The 24193-nt window shown below is 38.7% G+C and overlaps 2 protein-coding genes across 2 annotated transcripts; one reads left to right on the top strand and one right to left on the bottom strand.

Annotated features, from left to right (window-relative positions):
- Nucleotides 1–1334: 1334 nt before the first annotated feature.
- On the bottom strand, nucleotides 1335–6824 carry LOC139469341 (matrix-remodeling-associated protein 7-like). The gene is made up of 2 exons (XM_071251482.1): nucleotides 6530–6824; nucleotides 1335–3739 (listed from the first exon to the last, which is right to left on the bottom strand). Exons 1-2 carry the CDS (start codon nucleotides 6765–6767, stop codon nucleotides 3489–3491), a joined length of 489 nt encoding a protein of 162 aa, XP_071107583.1. The 5' UTR covers nucleotides 6768–6824; the 3' UTR covers nucleotides 1335–3488.
- Nucleotides 6825–6857: 33 nt separating this feature from the next.
- LOC139469343 (cytosolic Fe-S cluster assembly factor NUBP2 homolog) lies at nucleotides 6858–17406 on the top strand. Its single transcript, XM_071251483.1, has 8 exons — nucleotides 6858–6886; nucleotides 8347–8465; nucleotides 9963–10051; nucleotides 11612–11721; nucleotides 12101–12255; nucleotides 12698–12808; nucleotides 13392–13461; nucleotides 14993–17406. Exons 1-8 carry the CDS (start codon nucleotides 6871–6873, stop codon nucleotides 15133–15135), a joined length of 813 nt encoding a protein of 270 aa, XP_071107584.1. The 5' UTR covers nucleotides 6858–6870; the 3' UTR covers nucleotides 15136–17406.
- The last annotated feature ends 6787 nt before the right edge of the window (nucleotides 17407–24193 follow it).

Raw genomic sequence — 24193 nt, forward strand, 5'->3', positions numbered from 1 at the left:
TTGAAGACATCTTAAACTACACTCATGCAATAAAGGAGATTCACACTTTGATTTGTCATTATTTGCAGTAAGGTATCATGAAATACCACAGATCATAAATATTTTTCTAAGAAACATGTATTGCTCTTATCAACATGACAAAGATTTCTAGAATGTTTATTTTCTACTGTTCTGTAGTTTCTTCTGTTCATACAACTTAAGGCAATTAAGTAGCACCTGGCAATTGTAAGGACTAGATGTAATGGTATATGCATGGTACTGGCTATGGCATACTTTCATTGTCCAGTAGTCTTTTTAAGTACCACGATTACATAACACTGAAAAGAAATTCGCAAAAGTTCAACCTATGAATTTGAATGTGTTCTATTGGGTAACATAATTTGAATTAGAAACATGACAATGTTAGAATTCACACAATATTTAACTTCAACCAAGCAAACAATGAAATTCATTTATATGAGTTTATGAGCTTTGAAGGATATCTTTGAAACTAGTTTTCACAGAATATTCACATTTTGAAGTTGATAGTTGTGAGAAAAGGAATATCCGACTATTAATAGTAACACAGGAAATCATGAAGGACAGATAATAAAATAACATATTTTTATGTTTCCTAATTAAATTATAGTTTACTAGAAAACAAATTTAACATACAGTATCTTGGTCCCACAGTCTGGAATATTGGAATGGAAATACCCAAATGTGTATGATATGTTTTCCTTAGCCATATTGTTTCGGGTATTATGCAATATTCAAGTTGAATAATTAACACAAATTGGTCATATTGAACTCAAATAAACATGATCAAAGAAATGAACAGTCAGTGAAAACTGATGTACCCTAACATGTTTTGAATCATCCATATTCATGCACTTACAAACTGGGCATTTACCTACCATGTCTACATCAAATCAAACCATTTTTATTTTCATCATGATGCACATCATGACTGTCACTCAACCTCCATTCTTTCATCTATTAACATTTAAAAAAATGGTGTAGATTTCATTCTATCAAAATAACATGTTCAAATCATGAATATTTCATTAGAAAAAATGCCTTCTTCCAAAGATGATCCAACCTGCAAATTTCAGTTAATGAGACATGCATTCCTTCCTGAACAGGTTACTCCAATGTTTAAGCATAATGCACATGTACTTGACAGAGATAACAGAGGAAATGTTCTCGAAGACCTACTCATAACATCATCAGTGAAGTATTCAATATGAAATAAAAAGTGAAACATAAGGACTTGTAATCTTCTCCCACAATATAGCAACACTGGTTGAAAACCGTGGTTACATTTCACTTCAAACACAATAAAGGAATGTACCACAACCATTAGATGTAATATAATTGAATACATGCTGCTATAATTTCACATTTGACTACAAATGCACAAAGAGGGTGAATTTGAACATGCAATATGAGCATGACAAGGGAAAATAGGATCGATTAATATTTTTGGTTGAAGATAAAAAAAAACATGACAAAGCTAAAACAGCCTTGTAACTCAGTTGTGTTGATGTATTTTGCAAAGGTGAACACGCTGGTGTTAAATGTCAAGTAAGTAATGTGACAAAAGAAAACAACATTAATGGTCCAAATGAAAATTAAAAAACAAGTAACACACCTTTTGTCCATAAGAGCTTTTGATTTCAAAACTATCCACTATGTCCATAGTGTTATACACATAATATAACTGAAAACAATTTTTTGCCCAAATGGTTTTCATGAACATGGTAAGGATCATCAATTACACAAATACATATGCCATCGACCTGGAACAGTTTCAAAGACTATCATTTTGGATAAATGCTATCCTGCTGACCTGTAAAGACACTAGTTTAACTAACCATGTGTTGCTGCCAGGACAAAATATGAGCATAGATGGAACTACTACCACAAGGCTGTGTTACCAGCGAATGAGACTAAAGTGATTGTATGGGTTATCAGAATTTCAGGCTTATAGGCAGTGTCCATACATGTTGTCACAATGTCGGGCAAGTAAATGTTTCAGGTTATTTCCTGTCGTTAAACAATGTGACCTAGCTGACTGACCTAGCATGCCGTGAACCACTAGTTTGTCTGATCCAGGGTTTATAACATTACAGACACTCAGGATATTGTGTACAAGTGCTGACCAATGTATAATGCTGGATACAGTCTTTTGACTACATAAACACTTCTTGTTTTGATATATTCATGAGGGAGTAGCTCTCATTGCATAGTGCTGATTTCAGTTCCAGACCTTGACATTAAAAATATGATCATATACATTTGTTTGGAACACTCCTATAATGTAAACTGGACAGAAACTTGAATTAGTAGACAAGTGAAGTGTTCCTTTGATGACCTGATAATACATGGCAAAAACGGATATGTTTTGTCAGTCTGGTATGCTCATATATAATGTTATCTGGAGACATTTCATCCTTGTGTTATTGTTCTAATACATGACACCACTCTGGCTAAATAACACCAAAAGCTATTTTTCATGATTGTTCAAATAGTCATTTCATGGTTCTATGATTTTTTCATGATTCTTTCAAAGTGTAAAAAACATGTCAGAAAATTGTTAGATACTGCTGCATTTCCTTATACATGTAATTCTATGACCTATGAAGAATACAACACCCTGTCTCTGACAAAACTACCAGTACATGGTTATCAACAGATACCTAAACTGACATTGCCCAAACTACCCTTAAAATATTAAATATGAAAATGCAGAAAACACTTAAAACATGTTAAAAGGAAAGATCATTTTGTCAAAACATTTCATAATTATAAATAAGAGTATGTGCAACAAAAACTATCGCAAACAATGACCTAAAATCTGAAAACTTCACATCTGTGTAACACCACTGAACTGTTCAACTCATATAGTGCATTATCAGTAACTGACCAACAATAGCCAAATGAGAAACATCCCAACAAACCAATATTTGAAACATTAAGGGTCGTAAACAATTGTGAACACGATGCTATAACTAAAGTTGAAATATAAGGAACATGAATTTCAGACATCTTGCAAGAAATGTACCTCTTTAGTAACTGGTTTTCTTTGTACATGTTGTAATATGTTAAAAATTGTTGAATATCTTAAGTACTTTCAGAAGGCAAACTACTTTTATCATGCAACGAGTGTATCAACCTTGACAATCAACAAGACATACGGTACTAGTTATGAGTATAATTACTTTGAAATGTCATGGAGTGAATATCACCAATACAACATATGTGCATATCTAAACCCTTGACATATGAATCATTTCATATCAAGGACGTATCATTTCCGATGAAAGCAACATCATGATGATAGAGTTAAGATGTGTTCCATTTAATAAGTAACAGCTACCTTGGTATCTTTTTAGATGTTGAACATAAATTGTTCTGATAGCTGATATCAACTTCCTTTCAAGATATTTGAAAAACCTTATTTTCCATTTTGCATTGCATTTTCATTTTACAAGGCCAAGTGGTATCTATCCATACAATGACATCTGATGTTGAACATCATCCATAGATGTGACACCAAACTTGTCTGGCTGGGTTTCCATCATCTTGAAGATCTGCTGCAGTTGGTTTCGTTGAATTTCCTGCTCTTCTTTCAATTGGTCTGCAGTCAACCCTTCCTCAATCTTCTTTGTAGTGACTCTTTGCTTGACCCGTTTCACCTCACCCTGAATGTGTTCACAGTACTCTACAGGGTCTCTCCCAGCCAAGCCGTCACCCTCTGTTAGAAACAAAATGGTTATTACTATTAGTCCAACAACTTATGGTACAATATCAGTGAGTGAGCGAGTATGGTATTACGTCGCTTTTAGGAATATTCCAGCAATATTACGGCGGGGGACACCAGAAATGGGCTTCACACACTGTACCCATGTCGGGAATCGAACCCGGGTTTCCGGCATGACGAGCAAATGCTTTAACTACTAGGCTAAATATACAATTAATGCTCACATAAAGTTATATTATTTAATATCATCTGCTATACCACAATAGCATCATCCACAAACAGTGATTAAATTAATTTTTTTCAACGTTAATCAGGGTCCAAAATTAAGCATGTTGAATGGGAACCTGGGGAGTTGGAGGTTTTCTGCTATCATGGTTTTGTCAAAAAGTTATGTAAAAAGCATGATAAATGTTAGATGTTTAACGATTGGGTAAGTAGAACAACCTAAGTAACATTCTTAATTTTGACCCTGATAATTGAACCAGTGACACATTTACATTTATAGTATGCACCTCATGGGACACTGTAATCATAGTGATTGGCATACTAATTATATATTTAAATTAGACTTAGGCACGGTAAACAAACATGTCATTTATAACAAGAGCAGGGGTTTCTTCAGAAAGAATCAATTCTTATTCTCAATTTGTTGCTCATGATTTCTCTAAACATGCTACCAAATAAGTTGACAGCAAGTGATCAGCAATAACAAAATGCATGTATGAAGATAAATTATAAGCTTTGCAAAATGAAGGTATTTCATCTCTTGAAATTATATGAGAAAGTAACTATGGTTGTATAAATGATGATAATCAAAACACGAGAAGACAATTTCATATTGTTTGTATAACCAGTAACTTTGCTTCATGTCCCTCGTTATATGTTCTCTGGTAATTTGCACTCAACCAGTGCTCTTGAACATGTTGAAGGCCAGTGCAAAATCAACCCTAACTTAGTAGAATTTATGAAGACATGACATTAGCTATGTACATGATGTAATTATAGTGTCAGTCAATTGCAAGACCGATAGTACAATCAGTACAGTAAGGCTCTACAAGTTACAGCCATAACTTTTAGCTATTTTTAGCTTAGTGTCATTCAAATTGGGCTCAAAACTAACTATGGTGCCGAAAGAGTCCAGGGTGCATACATATTATATAATAGAATGGCGATGTCATACATGAATAATCAAGGATGATTTACCAGTAAACATGGTAAAATCATAAATTGTAAAATCTGAATATTTGACTGATAAAAAAACAACTAACCATTAAATGTAAGGGACGTCTGTTTAGTGCTAGTACTGGACCATCATGACTACATTGCACTGTTAAACTCCCTGATTGTTGCCTCGATCTTACTACGTATGTTCTTGCTTTCTGATCTCATAATTAGCCAGTCCTCATATATCTCTCTATATTTTTGTGGCAACCAAACTTAAAATTTGATTTCCCTTTAACATTGTTTAGTTCCATGAACTGATGAATGCAGAGTTAATTTTCAGGGACACAGGTTTAGAGTTGTGAAAATGAATCAGAATTGAGGTCAAACATCAGTGTTGCTATCTATTACTGATTACTGTTGAATTATGCAGAGAAGCCAACTATACTTTTTTATGCATATCTAATGCAAAATTAACTGTAAATACAAGATTGGTTTGAAAAGCAGACTGTGCTTATCAGCTATTTGTCCCAAGCATGACAAGTTCCCTTTGTGTAAAAGTTACAACTAAAACATATGAAAAAAATATCCAGCCCAAATTAACTGAATAACAACCAATACAATGCTCCTGCAACTGTAAGGATAATATATATAACACCACATACAATACGAAAAAAAATACATTGAATTTACGCTGTAATCATGGTAATGTTAAATGACGACAAAAATGTCTCATGTGCACTATAATTCATGGTAAACACACACACACACACACACAAAAGGAGCATAACTTAATACTGTATCACTCATGTGACCCCATTGTAACATTGTTATAATGGAGTATTGGTCTTATCTGTTTTAATGTCATGAAATAACAGAAAATGTGAGAACTTTGCATTAGACGTTGTCATGGCTTGTTTTACGTGTTGACATTGTCAAAGAAAGACAACACTGCTATATTGATTTGGGAATATATATATGCAATAATAATAGTTCACACACATCATGGTTTCTTGGACACTCCACATGAATGGTAACATTACTACACTCCTTTTTACATTTTCTTGGCTTGGTTTAGTATGGCTTCATGGTATCCAAATGTGCAGTATCTCCAAGGTAATAATTATACTTGAGCAGACATGTAGGATAAGACTACATGCATTTCCAAATTAAATTTATCAGTGATAGAAACTAACAGTTTCACTCCACTAGTCCTTATAATGATAACATATTGCAAAATCTTTAAAAGGGCAAATTTCGCCCCAAATTTCTACTAGGCCTGGTCCTTATGCATGTTGTGATACCTTAACTATTGGGCACTTTGGCAAAGACTACAGAACAAGTGCCAATTTCTAACGCTGTGTATCCACATCTTAAAAAGGGTAGGTCGTACAGAAATTATTGAGGACAATAGACAAGCTTTATTATATAAGATACGACCGCTCTGAGTAAACATATCTTGAGATGAATGTGAATAGACATAGGCCTACTAGACTACAAATAAGGTGCAAAATGCAAGTAAAATTAGCAACCACTCTTCTCGTATCTAATGACGAGGACTACAAATATTACAACATTATTGAGTCCTCTGTTGATAAGCAGTACTCAGATGGTAAACCCTACCTCCTTTATGTTGATCATCGTCATCTTCCGCTTCATCGTCGCCATCACAATCTTCACCATCTCCCTGTTCACTATCTTTGTCGTCTGCACCTAATTTGCGGGGATCACCCGCGTCCCAGATCCTTCCTATCGTTGATAACGTGTATTTCGTTGACAATATAAGTGCAATGATTGTAAAACCTAATACTACTGCAGAAATACTTGTGGCATTATCATAAATAAACGAAAGATCGAACATTTTGATCTCCAGTTTTAGTCATCAAATATGACAGCTCGTACCTGTGTTGACGTTCGAGACGACTCTCCAGTCTCGCGAGCGATTGCGAGATCACATTTTCAAGATGGCCGCGCCCACGGGTATAACACATTACCGATCTATATAGAATTTTCTAGATTTCTAGTCAGTTGCCAATTGATTTCATTGCTTATCATTGTCATTTGCACCACTTGCGTGTCATGCAAATCTGGTTTAATTTCTTTGTTAGCGCCACGATGTTTTAACCTGTATATTGTCGTGAAACATTGCATTTAGGGGTTTTCTGTCTCGGGGGCAAGGCCAGTTACCAGCTGCTTAGTCCTCCGCTCTTAGTCTATGCATGACATAATACACGTAAACAATTATGCGAATGTGTGATACGAGTTTCAGCATGAACTCTCCTTGATAACGTTATATTATCCCCTTTTTGATAAAAAAAAACCCTAATTGTTTTTGACAATTTTGACTATGACAATGCAGATTTCGCCCTTCTTCAGTTAGATCTACGTGTATTTTTTTGGTTTATTAATTTTCTAGTCATATGTGATTAATTCAGTGTTTTCGTGAAATGCAGGATATTTCAACTATGTGTCTTTGTTGCCAATCTCTCTGCATAAAATGTTTTAGTTATCTTACAATATGTAGATCTAAGCAGCCTGTCAGAAAACGCTTTGACATATATATTATCAAATACTTTCATATAAATATTTTGTTATTTTACAGTAGCTCTAATATGTATAAATGTGATATAAATAATCTGTAACGTATACTGAGTGGTTGCTCATAATTGTTAGTCACGAAAGTTAATTGACATACATCTGACAGGAATCATTTTCATCATATTGCCAGACAAGATGTCAGATGACTTTTGAAAGAGTGTTATAGAAAACTGTTATCATGGTTGCCATTGTTATCATTCTTATAGAATATAAATCAGGGCAATAAATCAGTTTACTGGGGCAGCTTATATAATGCTAATTGGCTCAGACTGCCAGCTGTGGCTCTCGCTTCCCAGATCTTGATCCCCAGGGTTAGTTGTGTTCGGGGTCGGACAGATTACCCCCAACTCTCTCCATAGCCCTTGGGTCCCCTTTCCAATCAAATGCCCCATTTAGATCCTTTGGGTTAGTTGTGAGATAGGGTATAGGTTCGCTATCACTTTTAAGAAATTAATCCAATGTAATTTGAGGAAAATCAGTACAATTGTTATCAAGTTTTGAGTTCCACGAAGAAAATGACTTCTATGGGTAAATAATCACGTGCTGATGACTTGGTAAACAAGCACTAATTATTTGTGATAGCTGTGACTTGGAAAGGGGTTGGCTAATTAGAGCAACACATTATCCTAGCTTAGCTTCAAGTTGGCAGTGTGAGTTCAATCCTCCATGCTTCTAATGACTATCAGTTTATTGGAGGTGACTTGTTGATTCAAACCCTCCTTTGTAAAGAATGTTTCTTTTTTAACACACCTGTAAAAATGTAACCATGTTTTTTTGTAATGTTAAAGACATACTGTCGACATTGTCCATCTAGCCATGTGTGTACTATTCCATTGTTGTAGTGATCGATCACCTCTCGACTGTCCGCCATGTCATCCTGGTGCTGTCAGGAAAGGGAGGGGTAGGGAAGAGCACAGTTGCCACCCAACTGACACTTGGATTACGAGCTGAAGGAAAGAAGGTATGCAGGTTGTGTAGTGGACCTTGGTTGCCCAAGATGGTTACCCAAGGAGGTGCTTCTCATACATCAACATACATTGACTGCCTCCATGGTCTAGTGGTAGAGCGTCCACCCAGAGAGTGGAAGGTCTGGGGTTCCATGCCCAGCCGGGTCATACCAAAAGACGTTAAAAGATGGTACTTATTGTTACCCTGTCTGGCGTTCGGCATTAAGGGGCTAAAACAAGGACTGGTTGGCTCGGAGTCACTATACTGTGTCTGAGTGGGGTATTCATGTTAAACTGCGGCATGGTATCTCAGTGGGCTAGCATTATAAATCGGCATCAGTCCAGACTAGTACAAGCAGCCACACACACACATATACACGTGCATGCACTTCGCTATATAAGTGCAATAATCTTGGACGCGACGTTAAACCCCATTTCACCTCACCTCTCATACACATCATGCATTGAAATACATCCCTCACTCAAGATGTTCAGCATGTGTTATCATGCAGGGATTTCCACAGTAACTTCACAGTAACTTCACAGTAACAAACAGACAAACAAATCATTTCTGGACTAAAAAACACATGTCACTATTACACAGCATAGCGGCCATATGTGTGCACAGGTGATGGAGGAATATACAGGTGCAGTGCTTGGTCTGATTTTATTTTGCTGACAACATTAACAGAACATGTAAGTGAAAGTACTGGCTATGGTGTGTGATGGTTCAGCTGCATCAACTTGTGCATCTTCCCGAGGCAAGAGTGTCCACTAGCCTATATCAAAGCCTAGTTTCTACCCTTGCATCAACAAGGCCACTTTTCTTGGCTCCACCCTGTTTCCACCTGGCATAGATCATGAGTTGTGCCCCTTGTAATGAAAACGCAATATCCAATCAGATTGCTGTTCTTATCTCGTACAGCTTTACAAAGATGGCGACTACCATAGACCTAGTCGATCAGATTGCGAAAAACATTTGCGATTTCAACCCTGACACAAAAACATAGGCAATTGTTGGGGGGTTTAACAGATGAAAAAGACATATTCGTATCAACAATGACAGGCAGCGGTAAATCACTTTCATGCGAAGGTATACCAGCAGTGGATGTTGATTGTGTGAAATGTTCTCTAATTGGATATGTGCGATATTCCAATCATATTTAGCACTGGAAAGTGGGCTTGATGTGGCAAGAAACAAAACTTTGATAACACAGTAAAATATGTTTATAATGAACACGCTTATAAAGAACTGGCAGATATTACAAACTTCATTTTTGATCCTGGCTATTTGCTGTATAGATTTTGTATATATATGCTTATAATGAACTAAAATGAGTGGTCCATTTGAGTTCGTTATAACCGTAGTTTACTGTAAGTCAAGTGGACGTTCTTGCCTCGGGACGATGCAACTTGTGATGTTCCTAGGATGTTATCATTTGGTTGAATTAACTTGCAGTCATCCTGACATGAGAGGATGGATAGCTGTTTTAATGACTATTTTTTGACAGGTTGGCCTGCTGGATGTCGACCTCTGCGGCCCCAGCATACCACGCATGTTTAATGTGGAGGGCAATGAAATCCATCAGTGTCCAGAAGGGTAAGTAATGGTGGAAATGATTATAAGGATATTGAGTGGTGCCCGTTGGAATTTAAGTATGCCACAGCGTACTCGTAAGGATATTGAGGGGTGCCTGTTGGAATTTAAGTACGCCACAGTGCACTCAAAAGGATATTGAGTGGTTCCCGTTGGAATTTAAGTGCGCCACAGTGCTCTTGTAAGGATATTGAGGGGTGCCCGTTGGAATTTATGTATGCCACAGTGCACTCCTAAGGATATTGAGTGGTTCCTGTTGGAATTTAAGTGCGCCACAGTCCTCTTGTAAAGATATTGAGGGGTTCCCGTTGGAATTTAAGTGCGCCACAGTGCTCTTGTAAGGATATTGAAGGGTGGCCGTTGGAGTTTATGTATGCCACAGTGCACAAGGATATTGAGGGGTGTCCGTTGGAATTTAAGTGTGCCACAGTGCTCTTGTAAGGATATGGAGGGGTGCCCGTTGGAGTTTATGTATGCCACAGTGCACAAGGATATTGAGGGGTGTCCGTTGGAATTTAAGTGTGCCACAGTGCTCTTGTAAGGATATGGAGGGGTGCCCGTTGGAATTTATGTATGCCACAGTGCACTTGTAAGGATATTGAGGGGTGCCCGTTGGAATTTAAGTGTGCCACAGTGCTCTTGAAAGCAGGGTTTTACCTTGACTTACAAAAGTGGGGGTCTGGGAGACTAATTCAGTTTGAGAGTCCTTCAGGCACTATGACGTCCTGTAAAGTACTGGAATGGTGTTGTGTACTGTACGTTCAGATAATTACTTTAGAGCCTGGAATGAATCAGTGATCATGTGGACAGTGGTCATGATTGTGGATGAAATAACAGACACCAATAACTAATCTTGATGTGATGAAGCTACAGTGAATATTGTCGTGCGTCCCTTGGGGGTCGGGATGCAGTATATATTTTTTCTGCATCAATTCTCTACATTTGTGCGTACTGGATGCACATTTCTGTGTCACCTAAAACCTTGTAAGGATATTGAGGAGTGCCTCTTTAAATTTAAGTATGCTAACAACTGGAATGCTTTAAAAATTATATTCAATCTCGGTGAATCTTATTTTGACATGAGCTACATAACAAGTAGGTCTGATCTACAGAGTTAGCTCCCTTCCTTCTCATTAGATTGATAATTTCTCCTTTTCAGTATTCATATGTTAATTTCTCATGTATTTGTCCAGGTTACTTGTGTGAAAGTAGGTTTATCACTGGCTCCACATGGCATTGCCTTGCATCATGACCGTTATCGATTGTGCCGGGGGCACGGCAGGCCCAGTCGTCTAAGGCACCGCAATTTGTTGTGCAGAGTTGCGTCCCTTGGTCATGACAGAAACCTATGATTGTGGGTTCGAATCCCAGTTCACCCCCGATTATGTTTGTAGGCTTGTCAGCACCATACCCTTGCTCGTAGGTTTCACTGAAGTGATAAAACGTCTGAAACCTGCATCACTTCGGGCTTTCCTCCCACATTATGCTGACAAACTGAGATATAACTGGAACTCACTCACTCACTCACTCACTCACTCACTCACTCACTCTTGCTTGTGGCAGCTGGTTGCCGGTGTACGTGGACAAGGAACAGAAGATTGGCATTATGTCCATTGCCTTCCTGCTCAACAACAGGGATGATGCTGTTGTGTGGAGGGGTCCCAAGAAAAACGGTAATTACGGTATTACTCTTCAGAAATGTAATTTCTAAGAAATCTTTGCTTAATAGAGGCCCAAAAATTTACATTTTCAGTTTTGTCATATGTCTTTTTGTCATCACACCAATACTTTTCAAAAGAGGCAACTTAATGACTCGGTTGATTCACTGGATCACTGCTCATAATATCAATCACTGCTTTATCTGGTTCAGACTTTTTACCGGCATTCGTCATATGGCTGGAATATTGCTGAGTGTGACATCATACAATGTTGTGCAACGAACAAACAAACATTCATCATCAGCGTGATCAGTGTAAATGATAAATATATTTTGTTGAAAGTGGCCGAGAACATGTAGAATGTGACTCAAACATTGACCTATTTCTCCGGCAGCCATGATCAAACAGTTTCTGAGTGATGTGTACTGGCATGATGTGGATTACCTGATCATCGACACCCCGCCTGGGACGTCCGACGAACACATCTCCGTGATGGAGGCCTTGAAGAAATACAATCCAGATGGGGCTGTGCTAGTCACTACACCACAGGTAGGCTCGGAGTAGACATAGAATAAACATATTGTTGTGGCGTGAAAAGGCCCATGTTCTATCTTTTCTGTCATTGAGGCAGACTGAAAGTAGTTCCGGCATAAAGGGTGAAATACTTGTTTTACAATTTGAGATAAATACAGTATTTCATCACAAGGTTAAGCATAAATTGGACTAATTTGGCATTTGTGTACCTGGGACGATGTTGATACTGTATGTGTATTGCATGATATTGCAATCACTGGATTGTCTGGCCCAGACTCGATTATTTACAGGCCGCCGTCATACAGCTAGAATATTGCTGAGTCCGTCATTGAACAACATACAAACAAACAAACAAACTATGCTTGTCATACAATATACAATATTTATTCCTCAAAATCTGGTGTTCTTTAACTTCTTTTGAGTAGTATATATAATAAATGTATGTGTCTCTACTCAGGCTGTGGCTGTCGGAGATGTGAGGAGAGAGCTGACATTCTGCAGGAAGACGGGGATCCCTGTGATCGGCATCATAGAGAACATGAGTGGCTATGTCTGCCCCCACTGTGCGGTGAGTTGATATCTCATGCTCGTCCCAGACATGGTCAATAAATCTGAAGAATGTTTATGTAATGGCTACAAGTTTACTATTTCAGATCAGTGACCTCAAGTATTTTATGTTAATAATGTGGAACCTCGTTAAATTTATGAGTTTCCACTGAACTTCATCAGGATAAACATATTACAGAACAGTGTAATCAGTGAGTGAGTGAGTATGGTTTTATGCTGTTTTTAGCAATATTCCAACAATATCACAGCGGGGAACACCAGAAATGGGCTTCACACATTGTACCCATGTCTTTGTCTTCGGCGTGACGAGTGTACGCTTTAACCACTAGGCTACCCGACCGCCCTGACAATGAAATAATATAAAATATTAAAACTACATGTTTCCAGTGTTGTGAGATTGACAAGAAACAAGGTAAGGATGAATAGGGGTCAACTGATCGTGATATATTATTTCTGTCATTCATTTGATATTTTTAACAAAAATGTTTGATCCAGACATCTGACTAGATTGACTTTATTTTGTGCTGTTTTGGGAACGTATTGGCGAGAGTTTGCAGTGATCCTGTGACATGTTCTTGTTCCAGGAATGTACCAACATCTTCTCCAAGGGTGGAGGAGAGTCATTAGCCAAGCAGAGTGGAGTACCTTTCTTAGGTAAGATGTCAGAAAATGTTTGTATTAGGCTGAAACAAAAAAAAGTCTTGGTTCTCAGACTCAGCCCGCACCATCAAAAGGTCTGCCTCACGTTTCGTTTTATATTTCCATTTTCAAAAGAATATAAAAATCCTAATACTTAAAAACAATGCAATCCAATATAGCATGCAGTTCCCTTTACATGTGCACTGCTTTACTGCACATCTTGTGTTATAGTCATGTGGCAATAGGAGTTTGTATGCTTGTTTATACTTGCTTGTTTATTTGGTTACATACTAGATTGAACAAGCAAAAAAACAACAAAAAAACCACCCGCCCGCACTTATTTTTCAAGAGTCATTACTTGAGAACCAATTCTTTTATTTTGTTTTGCCTTACACATTTCACATAAGACACTATGTTCTGTTGATCCTGGGTTTAGCATGTTTAGGGCTCACCTCCTGCTTTGATGAAGATGATGATGATGGCGACAATGATGATGATGATGATGATGATGACGGTGATGATGATGATGATGACTCCTCTCAGGAGTCAAGCTGCCAAACACAGTCACCAATTCGCCTATTCTCACCAACTGACGTTTCTTAACTTTGCCTGATGTTTTACCTGTGTGCAGTACACAGGACCATGTGCCACCACATTACTCCAACACCCGTGAAGATCTGAGTTTGAATTGATCTTCAGCAGGGGTACTTGTCATAAGTGGCGACTAACGGGATCGGGTTGTCGGACTCACTTACTTAGTTGATGCATGTCATCGTATTCCATGATTGAATGTTCATGATATCAATAACTGGATTGTATGGTCCAGGCTTGATTATTTACAGACTGCCAGCATGTAGCTAGAATATTGCTGACTGCAACATTAATCAGCAAACTAACAAACATGATATCAATCACGGGATTGTCTGGTCCAGACTCAATCATGTACAGACCCCTGTCATATAGCTGGGATATTTATGAGTGCAGTGATAAAACTACCGTATATCGCCTTGGTATAAGGCAAGTTTTTCGTACCTCGAATTATAGGGGGCTTTCAAGGTGGGTCAACTTGTACACAGGGTTGAAGAGTTTTATCTCAACTTTAAATTTGTATGGACCAAGTTTAATTGTTATGATCTGTTTGTTTCCCTGAATTTGCTGAAGGGAAACGATGTAATTTTTTTCTGCTAAAACAAACACGTTTTTATTGCAAATGTAGGGATTGTATATGCAGTGGGAACATACTTCACTCCTATTCGCTTTATAGTCGGGGAATATAAAAGTCTTATACCTGGGGTCGCTTTATAGATGGCGATATACAGTTCAAACAAACAAACAAAAACACAACTCTAAGCCCTAATATGATGCTGTGTTACAGGTAGGGGCGGTCGGGAAGCCTAGTGGTTAAAGCGTTAGTTCGTCACACCGAAGACCCGGGTTTGATTCCCGACATGGTCAAGCCCATTTCTGGTGTCCCCCGCTGTGATATTGCTGGAATATTGCTAAAAGCGGCATAAAACCATACTCACTCACTCACACTGTGTTACAGGCACAATCCCACTGGACCCCCAGCTAACGGCTAGTCTGGACCAGGGCAAGAACATTGCAGACGTGTACAAGGACTCCCCATCCCTGGGGGCTATTCAGGGAGTGGTGAAGAAACTGATGAAGGTGGATGAATGTCTGCCATGACAGCAACACAAGCCAATCGGAACCTCCAATATATTCCATGCAGAGCTGGCATTCACTGCAGAAGTGGTTATAGTGCTGTCCATGTGTATACAGTACATTCCTGTGTTGATGTGCGTGGCAGATCGTGCGGTCTCTCGTCACACCCTGTGATGATGTTAACGTGTAGTTTCTTTCCACATCATATGGTGCTCACATTGTTATTTCTAGAAGAGCAGGACCTCAATAGGGTGGCCATAGAAACTATAGGGGCACTTGAATAGGTATCAGTATTGTCATACCTAACAGTGGTAAAAATTGGCGCTAGTCTTGTAGTCCTTGCCAAATTGCCCAATAGTCAAGGTATCATAAGGACTTGTAGAAATTTGCCCTTTTTAAGTGTTTTGCTATATCTTATCATTATAAGGACTAGTTGACTAAAACTGTTAGTTTCTATCGCTACCTAACAGTACCCTTGTGATGACCTGATATAAATTATCCATTGAACCTACCATAATCTAAATAAGAATTGTAAAATGAATTGAAGTGTGTCCTGAAATCTGATTTGGTGGAAATTGTGAAATGAAATTTGATCCTGGAAATTGTTCACATGAACACGTTGTGGATAAGTTACTAATTTTCTCAGTCTTGAATTTTAAAAGAAATGTTCAAAATTGATGTCATGTTAATTATATGTTAAGTTTGATGACTATATATTAGAGCAAATTCAATTCTGCTAACCAGGATTGTTTGGTCATCACAAAAGCATGTGACATCATTCATTGTATTGACATAGCATTCCATTGCTACATCATAGCATTCCAGATTGACGGCATGTCTGTCTCACAGCCTTGCGGGTTAACGTAGGGAGAGAGTGCTACAGAAATATCTTATAGTAGGACTCTATATTATCGCGGTATCGGTAAATCTCGTAATCTACATCCCCTATCGACTGTTTACTTATGCAAAACTAAGCACAATTTTTCATCGCATGATCGAATACATGTTTCGTTGCATTATATCACACCTACTCGTAAGTATACATGTGTGGAATGTTTTTGAAGTGTAATTACCCCTACCTACATGCGGAATTGGTTAGAAAAGAATCCACTTGTTTGGACGATGTCCTTTGACACATAATCGTATGAATATTGATTATGCATAATCCAAAACAGGAAGTGATGTAAACCACATAATCCTCACGTATCACACACAAAACACTGATACTGCGATAATGTAGAGTTGTCCGCCCTTGAGTCGCCAATGACAGGTATTTTGTTTACTGAACTCAGTAAAGAAAACCAGCATCAATCAATCCTAATTGAATAAAGATCAAGAAACATTTTGTGTATGACATAGTTAATGTGTTAGTAAACATTCAACATAATGATGATCCGTTATAAATTTACTACTGTGATAACATTGCATATCATGCTAGCATGCAATGTTGATAAACAAAATATGTTTCAGGATTTGCAGGGTAATTGAGTATTCTACATCGTGATAATTAATTTGTTTATCTCCTAAACTTATGTGTTTTATTAATGACTTTATCTATTATCTTGAAATTTGACAAAATGATAATCATTGAGATTCTAATAATTTGAACCATCAGTTGATTAAAGCATAACATCACCTTAGAAATATCTCCTCACCATCAGAGGGCACGGGTGGCCCAGTTGTCTAAGGCGCCGTGATTCGCTGTGAGGAGTTGCGTCCCTTGGCATGCTAGAACTCTATGATTGTGGGTTCGAATCCCGGTTCGCCCTGATTATGTTTCTCAGCACCATACCCATGTTTGTGGGTTCACCGAAGTGGTAAACGTCTGAGACCTGCATCACTTCGGGCTTTCCTCCCACATTAAGCTGACATGCCGTGATATAACTGGAATACTGTTAAAAGCGGCGTTAAACCCAACTCACTCACTCACTCTCTTTACCATCTTAATCATTAAACAAGAACCCAAGAGCAAAATTTGTTTGTTGGTTTTTTAGTTGGTAAGTTTTTTGTTTTTGTTTTTGTAACTATTATGTCTGCAATGGTGTGGGATGGGAGTTTGTACACAGAACTTGTTTCCTCACAACTGGTAAGGAGTATCTTTATGTGTGACCAGCGTTAACTGAACCTTTATTTGCAAGAAGACATGTTGAACAGCTGGGACTAAGTGAAAACAACCTATGGTGATTAAGCCTTGATGACTTAGGATTACTATCAAACAGTATTATTTAGAATATATTGCAGCTTGGATGTAAATTGGGAGCTTCTTTGCTCTTCAGGATGTCTGCTGGAATGGTTTATGCATTCGAACTGTCATGAATCATGTGAGCTTTTGTCTGATATTATATGGCAAACTATCACCCATATAAATGTCTCAGCTAAGAATCATTGGCTTAAAGTCAAACCGTCAAAGATAAAATGTTACTGGCTTAAAAAAATAAAAGAATTGGTTCTAAGGCAATGACTGTTCAAACTAGTATGTAACCAAATAAACAGTTGTGTACCATCATCCTGGGAAAGGGCCTCCCTACATAAACAAGCATACAAACTCCTATTGCAGCCATCACCATAACCTGAGATGTGCTGTGAAGCAGTGCGCATATAAAGGGAAGTAACTGCATTCAATTTGGATTGCATTTTTTTAAGTATTAGGATTTATATATATTTTTTTAAAAACGGAAATAAAAACGAAACATGCGGCAGACTTTATGATGATGCGGGCGGTGCCTGAGAACCAAGACTAATATTTTTTTTGCCATATATGAAACAAAAATGTATTCCATTTTATGACACTCCCCAGAGCAGATTGGGAGTCCTGCAGCCAGGTTGTTAATACTGTATCACGGCCGTGTTCCCTGTCGTTATGGCACTGTGTCATCATTAGTGGAATGTTGCTTACGTTAGAATTTGAGGGAAATACATAAATCATCTTCCTGAGGCAAGGGAGTTAACTGTTTGTAAATGTCCAGTTTCCACCCTTGCCAAACTGGGCTGGAATTTTTAGGCTCGATCATAGCGCCACCAGTGAAGTGATGTCCCTTCTTAGCCTCTCCTATTGACCAATCAGATTCCACCTCACATATCACTTGCATTTGCTTCTAATAAAAATGGTGTCGCCTAGTGAAGATGATTTGTTCGATAATCAAGATTATTGTAATAAACCAGGTCTTATTTTTGCGAAGTGCATCAAATCACGTGAACACCTTGATTAAAAACATGCACATATTTCGTAAATATCTGTTGATGATAAGTTGTCGGTACACATGTTTTGCAAATGTGATCAGCCGGAATCTGCATGTCAGTTTATGAACCGAATGTTGATTTTGTTACACGATTTTAATACGACTGTGCAATGACTTATTAGTCCAGCCAAAATATAACTCCATATTTCCTAACTAGTTTCACAACAGGTGGAAACTGGACGTTTATAGTCAGTTATCTCCCTTGCCTCGCGAAGATGACATAAATGAACATATCTATTGCAAGTAAAATAGCACACTAACTTATATATAACATGATATGAATCAAGATGTTTTCTTATAGATAAAGGTTATATCCTGTACTATATAGTAATTAAATAATAGATAAAATAATACAGATTTTTGAATTACATAAATATAAAAGAAAAATACTGTACTGCAGATCAGCACACATCCATGAATAAAACTGAAATCTTATTCAATCAAACTGTCGACTAATATTTTCACTCCCCTTGTCTTTGAGTTCTGAGAGCTCCAATATTTACAGTGATTCCCAAGACTTTTGACTTCAAGGTGTCACTGTATTTGGTACTATTTTCTGAATTGAACACATTTATGTTTTGGAATTTAATTCTCTGCACTGAATTTTGCCAAATGAAGATTTGCTGCTGAATATCAGTCCATGGAAAAGTGTAGAAAATCAACTTTGTGTGAAACCGTAATTAATATTGTGTGTGTAAGCAAATAGCGAGTACTTTGTTATTCATAAAAGTGTCATATCTTAATTTTCCTACAACTTCTGAATGTCTATCAAGGACTTGAAATTGAATAATTGATACTTTTCGTGATCTAAGCGGATCAGTTGATTGGAAATTAGTTTCAACACTTTATTAAAAACTCACCAAGTTTTGTAAATGAAATCTAGTTGAGCTTGATGTCCAAATGTAGCAAGTATCATAATTCTGATACATGGAATAATTAGATGATGCATGTGGTGGTGTTGATATCACTGAAATGTACAAGTATTGTTATGTTTGTCAATAGCTGGCCATGAAGCATTAGCATGAAACATACCACTTAACGTTTGGTAGGGATAATGACATGTCATGCTATTCAAATATACGTTGGCATTATGAGAATCAGTTTTGTGTCTCTTGGAAAGATAAAAATATTCTTATAAAAAATCGAATAGGAGGAGACCTAACTTAACCAGTGATCAGTACTCACTTGGGGGAATAAATCATGCTCTGCTAACAGTAAAATCCTTCAGGCCACATTCCAACAAGTGGTGTCCCTTCCCTGTGGTTACTGGCGACGTCACCCTGTCCGTTGCTATGGCAACATGTTGGTGCTACTGTAGAATATGTGCTTAGAATTAGCATAGGTGGAACTTGTGAATGTATATTAGTATCCACATGTGGGTATTTAGACACTGATCGGTGGAAAGTTTTATTTCATTTGAATGAATCTTGTTGAAATTTATTTCTTACATTAAGGCCAGATCAATTTTATTTTGGAGATTTACTGAAACTCTGGACAGTGTTGCAAAATGATGAAGGGAATATAACAAAGTAACACTGACTTGACTATCGTTCGTTTGGAAGGTATACTACTCAAAAGAAGTTAAGGAACATATTTTCCGTACGAGTTAATCTGTCCTGACATCCGTCTTTTTTCACCACCTGACAAATTAACTATAGGTGTATGAAAAAAGCAGCAAGCATGGTGTTCTGAAGACCAGTTCTAACCTGGATCTTCATGGCATGATATTTGGTGTCCAAATCGGGACGACATTGCCAAGCTGCCTTTTGTATTCACTGTGATCGAGGAATGTAGTGCACACAAACTAGTGAGTTGCTGCTATAAGTTTCTTCCAGTTTAGTTTTACAGAGAACTTTGGGGTTTTGTAATGAACTGACAGGGGCAGGAATACTCAACAAAAAGTAAGGCAAGAGACTTTTATTATCTTTGATTATGCCTAAAGGCAGGAGATAAAGTAGAACAGATGTGACTTGAAGTTGCTTTCCTTTAAAAATCAAAAGATAAGTTCTATCTGTTTATTAACAAAAACATGTTAAAAAAGAATTGTTTTTGCAAAAACAGGTATTTATTTCCAATTGTTTGGGGTGGGGGGTGGGGTACGGGTGGCCCAGTCGTCTAAGGCGCCACGATTCGCTGTGTCCCTTGGGAGATGTAGGTGGAATGTCTGGATTACTGGGGGCCACAAGTTGGGATGTCTGGAATACTGGGGTCCAGAGGGTGGGATGTCTGGAATACTGGGGTCCAGAGGGTGGGATGTCTGGAATACTGGGGTCCAGAGGGTGGGATGTCTGGAATACTGGGGTCCAGAGGGTTAGATGTCTGGATTACTTGGGTCCAGAGGGTTAGATGTCGATTACTGGGGTCCAGAAGGTGAGATGTCTGGATTACTGGGGGGCAGAAGGTGAGATGTCAGGATTACTGGGGTTCAGAGGGTTAGATGTCTGGATTACTGGGGTCCAGAGGGTTAGATGTCGATTACTAGGGTCCAGAGGGTTAGATATCTGGATTACTTGGTTCCAGAGGGTTAGATGTCTGGATTACTGGGGTCCAGAGGGTTAGATGTCCATTATTGGGGTCCAGACAAATGAGGTTTCACTGTTTCCTCCATTGGTATAGTCCCCAATATAGTTTTGTGAGTATTTTATCTTATGTGCCCCATGTACCTATTAGTTTTGACAGGTTAAGGTGAATCTTCCAATGAGTCCACTGTTACAGAATGGCAATCATATTAGTAATATTTGTGTAGGAAACCTTACTATATCAGTTGTAATTAATATTTTTCAGAAACATTTGTTTGACAGTGTGAACCATTCCATCCTGCTGTGTACAATCATGTATATGTGTTTGTTATGACATTTGTGAAAATGTATGATAAAAATAAATATTTCATGTATTCCATAAGAACCCTGTTGAATCGTCATTTTGTATTGCTAGGGCATTGTGCTGTATCCCATCATGGGCGGAGGGGGGATCAAGCAGCCACCTATCGCCTGCTTCAAAATACCCCTAAGTGAGGCTTGGTCCCCCCAGTAATGTGTACATGTAGGTTACAATGCACGCATGTAAACATACACGAGTGCCAACACTGCAGCGTGGATGAACGAGTGACAACGTCATAATCATATTGATAAACATCTGTTTGCAGTCACGAAGTACATCACGTTTGCATGGAGACACGCGTGACAGTACACGAGTGCCAACACTTCAGCGTGGATGAGCGAGTGACAACGTCATAATCATATTGATAAACGTCTGTTTGTAGTCACGCGTGGCACCACGTTTGCATGGAGACACGACATGTCTGTCCATGTCGATTCACCTTTAGAATTCAGACGTCCATTCCACAACATGACCGTAGCGCTAAGGTGATCGCCACTCACCTGCTGTAACTTAGACGAACGACTGTCATTGCGCTACAAATACGATCGCCTTGTGGAACGAGACCTTGCACCTCAAAGTTTACAATCACATCATACCCAATGATGTCATTTGTGGAATTTTGTTGCAAGATCCTTCGCCGATATGACGTCAACCTAGCAACAAAGTTGCTGGGTCGTCGACTGTGTATTATAGGCTCGTCTCGGTGATCTATCATCTCCACATGCCATCGCCACACCAGTAAGTGTTCTGTCAGGAGACAGGTGTCAGGCCATCCGTGCCTTTGTAGCACAGCACCTTTGTGGGAAAAGAAGTAATCTACTTCTTCTCCGAAACGGCCCTTTTCAGGGCCACCCATCTCTCCCGAAAGAACGCTTTCATCCATGGCTTTGACAACCCTCAAACCAAAACAAAGAACCAATCTCCTCCTCCTCCCTCCCTCCCTCAGTTGAATTTGGTGAAAGCTAGAATATTCTTAGAACAATCTATAAAGGAGAATCAAACTGACTCAACTGTATTCTACTGTGTTAATGATTCAAATAGGTTTGTGTATTCATCTGAAGCAATACTGAAAATAACATGTAGCAATAGTGAATTTTGAGGGCAGGATTGGCCCTGGACTAATGCTTAGTCTCTAAAAATATATAATTTTGATAAAAACAAACAACTTCATTTAAATTGAAAAGGATCGCCAGTGAGATGGGGAAATGGACATGAAACTTTGGAAAATCCAGACTTGCTTCATTTAGGGCTGTATATAGAAAGCAATAATGTGGGATCACCTTCCAGATTCGCACTGATTATGTTTCCAGGTTTGTCAGAACCCTAGGCCTGCCGTGCTCATGGGTGCCACCACAGTGAAACGTCTGATACCGGCATCCCTTGGGGCTTCCCACATAAACCTTGATGCAACTGGAATATTGCTCAAAGCAGCCTTAAACCCTACTCACTCACTCACTCATCTTGGTGAGTTTCACACAGTTGTGGTATTCAAGACCAGCACCACCTACGGCGTTCATCACACAGAAAGCTGACACCGTGATATGACTGAAATATTGTTCAAAGCAGCCTTAACCCTACTCACTCAATTGTGCTGGTGAGTTTCACACAGTGGTAGGCGTGAAAGACCAGCACCACCTGGAACGTTCATCCCACAGAAAGCTGAGACACTGTCATATGGCTGAAATATTTTTCCGAGTTTGAATTGGTCCACAGCAACCTATTCTGGTCGTAAGAGGATACTAAATCGATTTTATGGTCAAGATCGGAACCTAGTTTGTGACATCGTACGTGGATATTTACGTGCTAATTTTCATTTGTTTAAATGCCGCTGTCGCATGGCGGGAGTACAGTCGGGCAACAAACACATACCTTTTCATGCAAATTATGTGAGTGGCGGGTGCTACCGGAAGAAAAGGACATGCTTATCCTCTTTGCAAACACCTGGTATCAGCACTAATTTTCAGTGATCGATTACATAGTTTTCCCCGCTGTTTTGCATTTTAGGCCGAAAGGAATCTGTTTCCTGGAATATTGCTGATTGCTAAATTAAACAACAATCAAATATTCTGGGCGTTTGGCTCGCAGCATCTATTACGGTCTTGCTGTCGCTTTGTCATTTCTTGTACAAAGAAACACAGTAGTAACAACAGGCAGCGTAAATCAGTATAGAAACATTTATTCAGTTGATAGAAAGTAAAATACCCTCACAGATCTAAAAGTTTCGCGCTGGTTTCGTTATCTTGTCCACCCAGCTGTCGTTGACTTGAGTGTCTGCACAGTCACTTTGGGCGGGGTAGTAGTTGACGTTGGTGATGGTGGCAGCGTTGGATGTGCCCGTCGTAGTACCGCAATAGTTATCAGACTGGGTTTGTGTAGGACGTCTTCAACTTATCATCCAAAGAGAATAAAGTTACTCTCTAATACATGCATGTTTGTACACACTACTCAGCGTAACGTCCCCTTCAGTCCAACTACAACATCGTTTCCCACTCTGCCAACATTCAGATGACAAAACTAACGCAGATACAAAATCGATTCATCACCTCAAATACTACAGTCCTCCATTCCCTTTTGCACAAAGTCTCATTGTGGTGTGTTGCCCTTTCTTAGATTGGACATTAAAGTCTTTTTCTTATCAAAGAATAAAAGGAGCGGCTTACCTGCGCTGAACACCAGTCCTCATCTAATCAGTGCTTGTCTTTGCAGTATCAAAAGCTGCCCCCCAAAGCAACAGGCCCTCCAGCCGTCTAAGCTATTCACGATATGATAGTCTCTGACGTCAGCTGATTGTTGACGTAATCGCTCTATGATGTCAAGAGTTTTGGGGGACACAAAAGGCCGTGACGTAGCTCCATTGTTGACGTCAGCGATTTGGGCTTGGCGGCCGAATCCGTTAGTTCCAGAACGCTTCCGAACCCGTTCCAACCTTTTATTGGCGACGCTCGTTATTATTTTGGCAAAAA

Source organism: Haliotis cracherodii, unplaced genomic scaffold (assembly GCF_022045235.1).
Source record: "Haliotis cracherodii isolate W230 unplaced genomic scaffold, xgHalCrac1.p SCAF_2, whole genome shotgun sequence".
In the NCBI taxonomy this organism is placed as follows: Eukaryota; Metazoa; Mollusca; class Gastropoda; order Lepetellida; family Haliotidae; genus Haliotis; species Haliotis cracherodii.

What these genes read in the sequence shown, in the direction of transcription:
- LOC139469341 (XM_071251482.1), bottom strand. Translation starts at nt 6,767, where the DNA reads ATGTTCGATCTTTCGTTTATTTATGATAATGCCACAAGTATTTCTGCA. An exon ending in CGATGATCAACATAAAGGAG is followed by an intron (nt 3,740 to 6,529) that starts GTAGGGTTTACC and finishes TGTTTCTAACAG; the next exon opens with AGGGTGACGGCTTGGCTGGG.
- LOC139469343 (XM_071251483.1), top strand. An exon ending in TGCTAGTCACTACACCACAG is followed by an intron (nt 12,256 to 12,697) that starts GTAGGCTCGGAG and finishes GTCTCTACTCAG; the next exon opens with GCTGTGGCTGTCGGAGATGT. An exon ending in ATGTCTGCCCCCACTGTGCG is followed by an intron (nt 12,809 to 13,391) that starts GTGAGTTGATAT and finishes TTCTTGTTCCAG; the next exon opens with GAATGTACCAACATCTTCTC.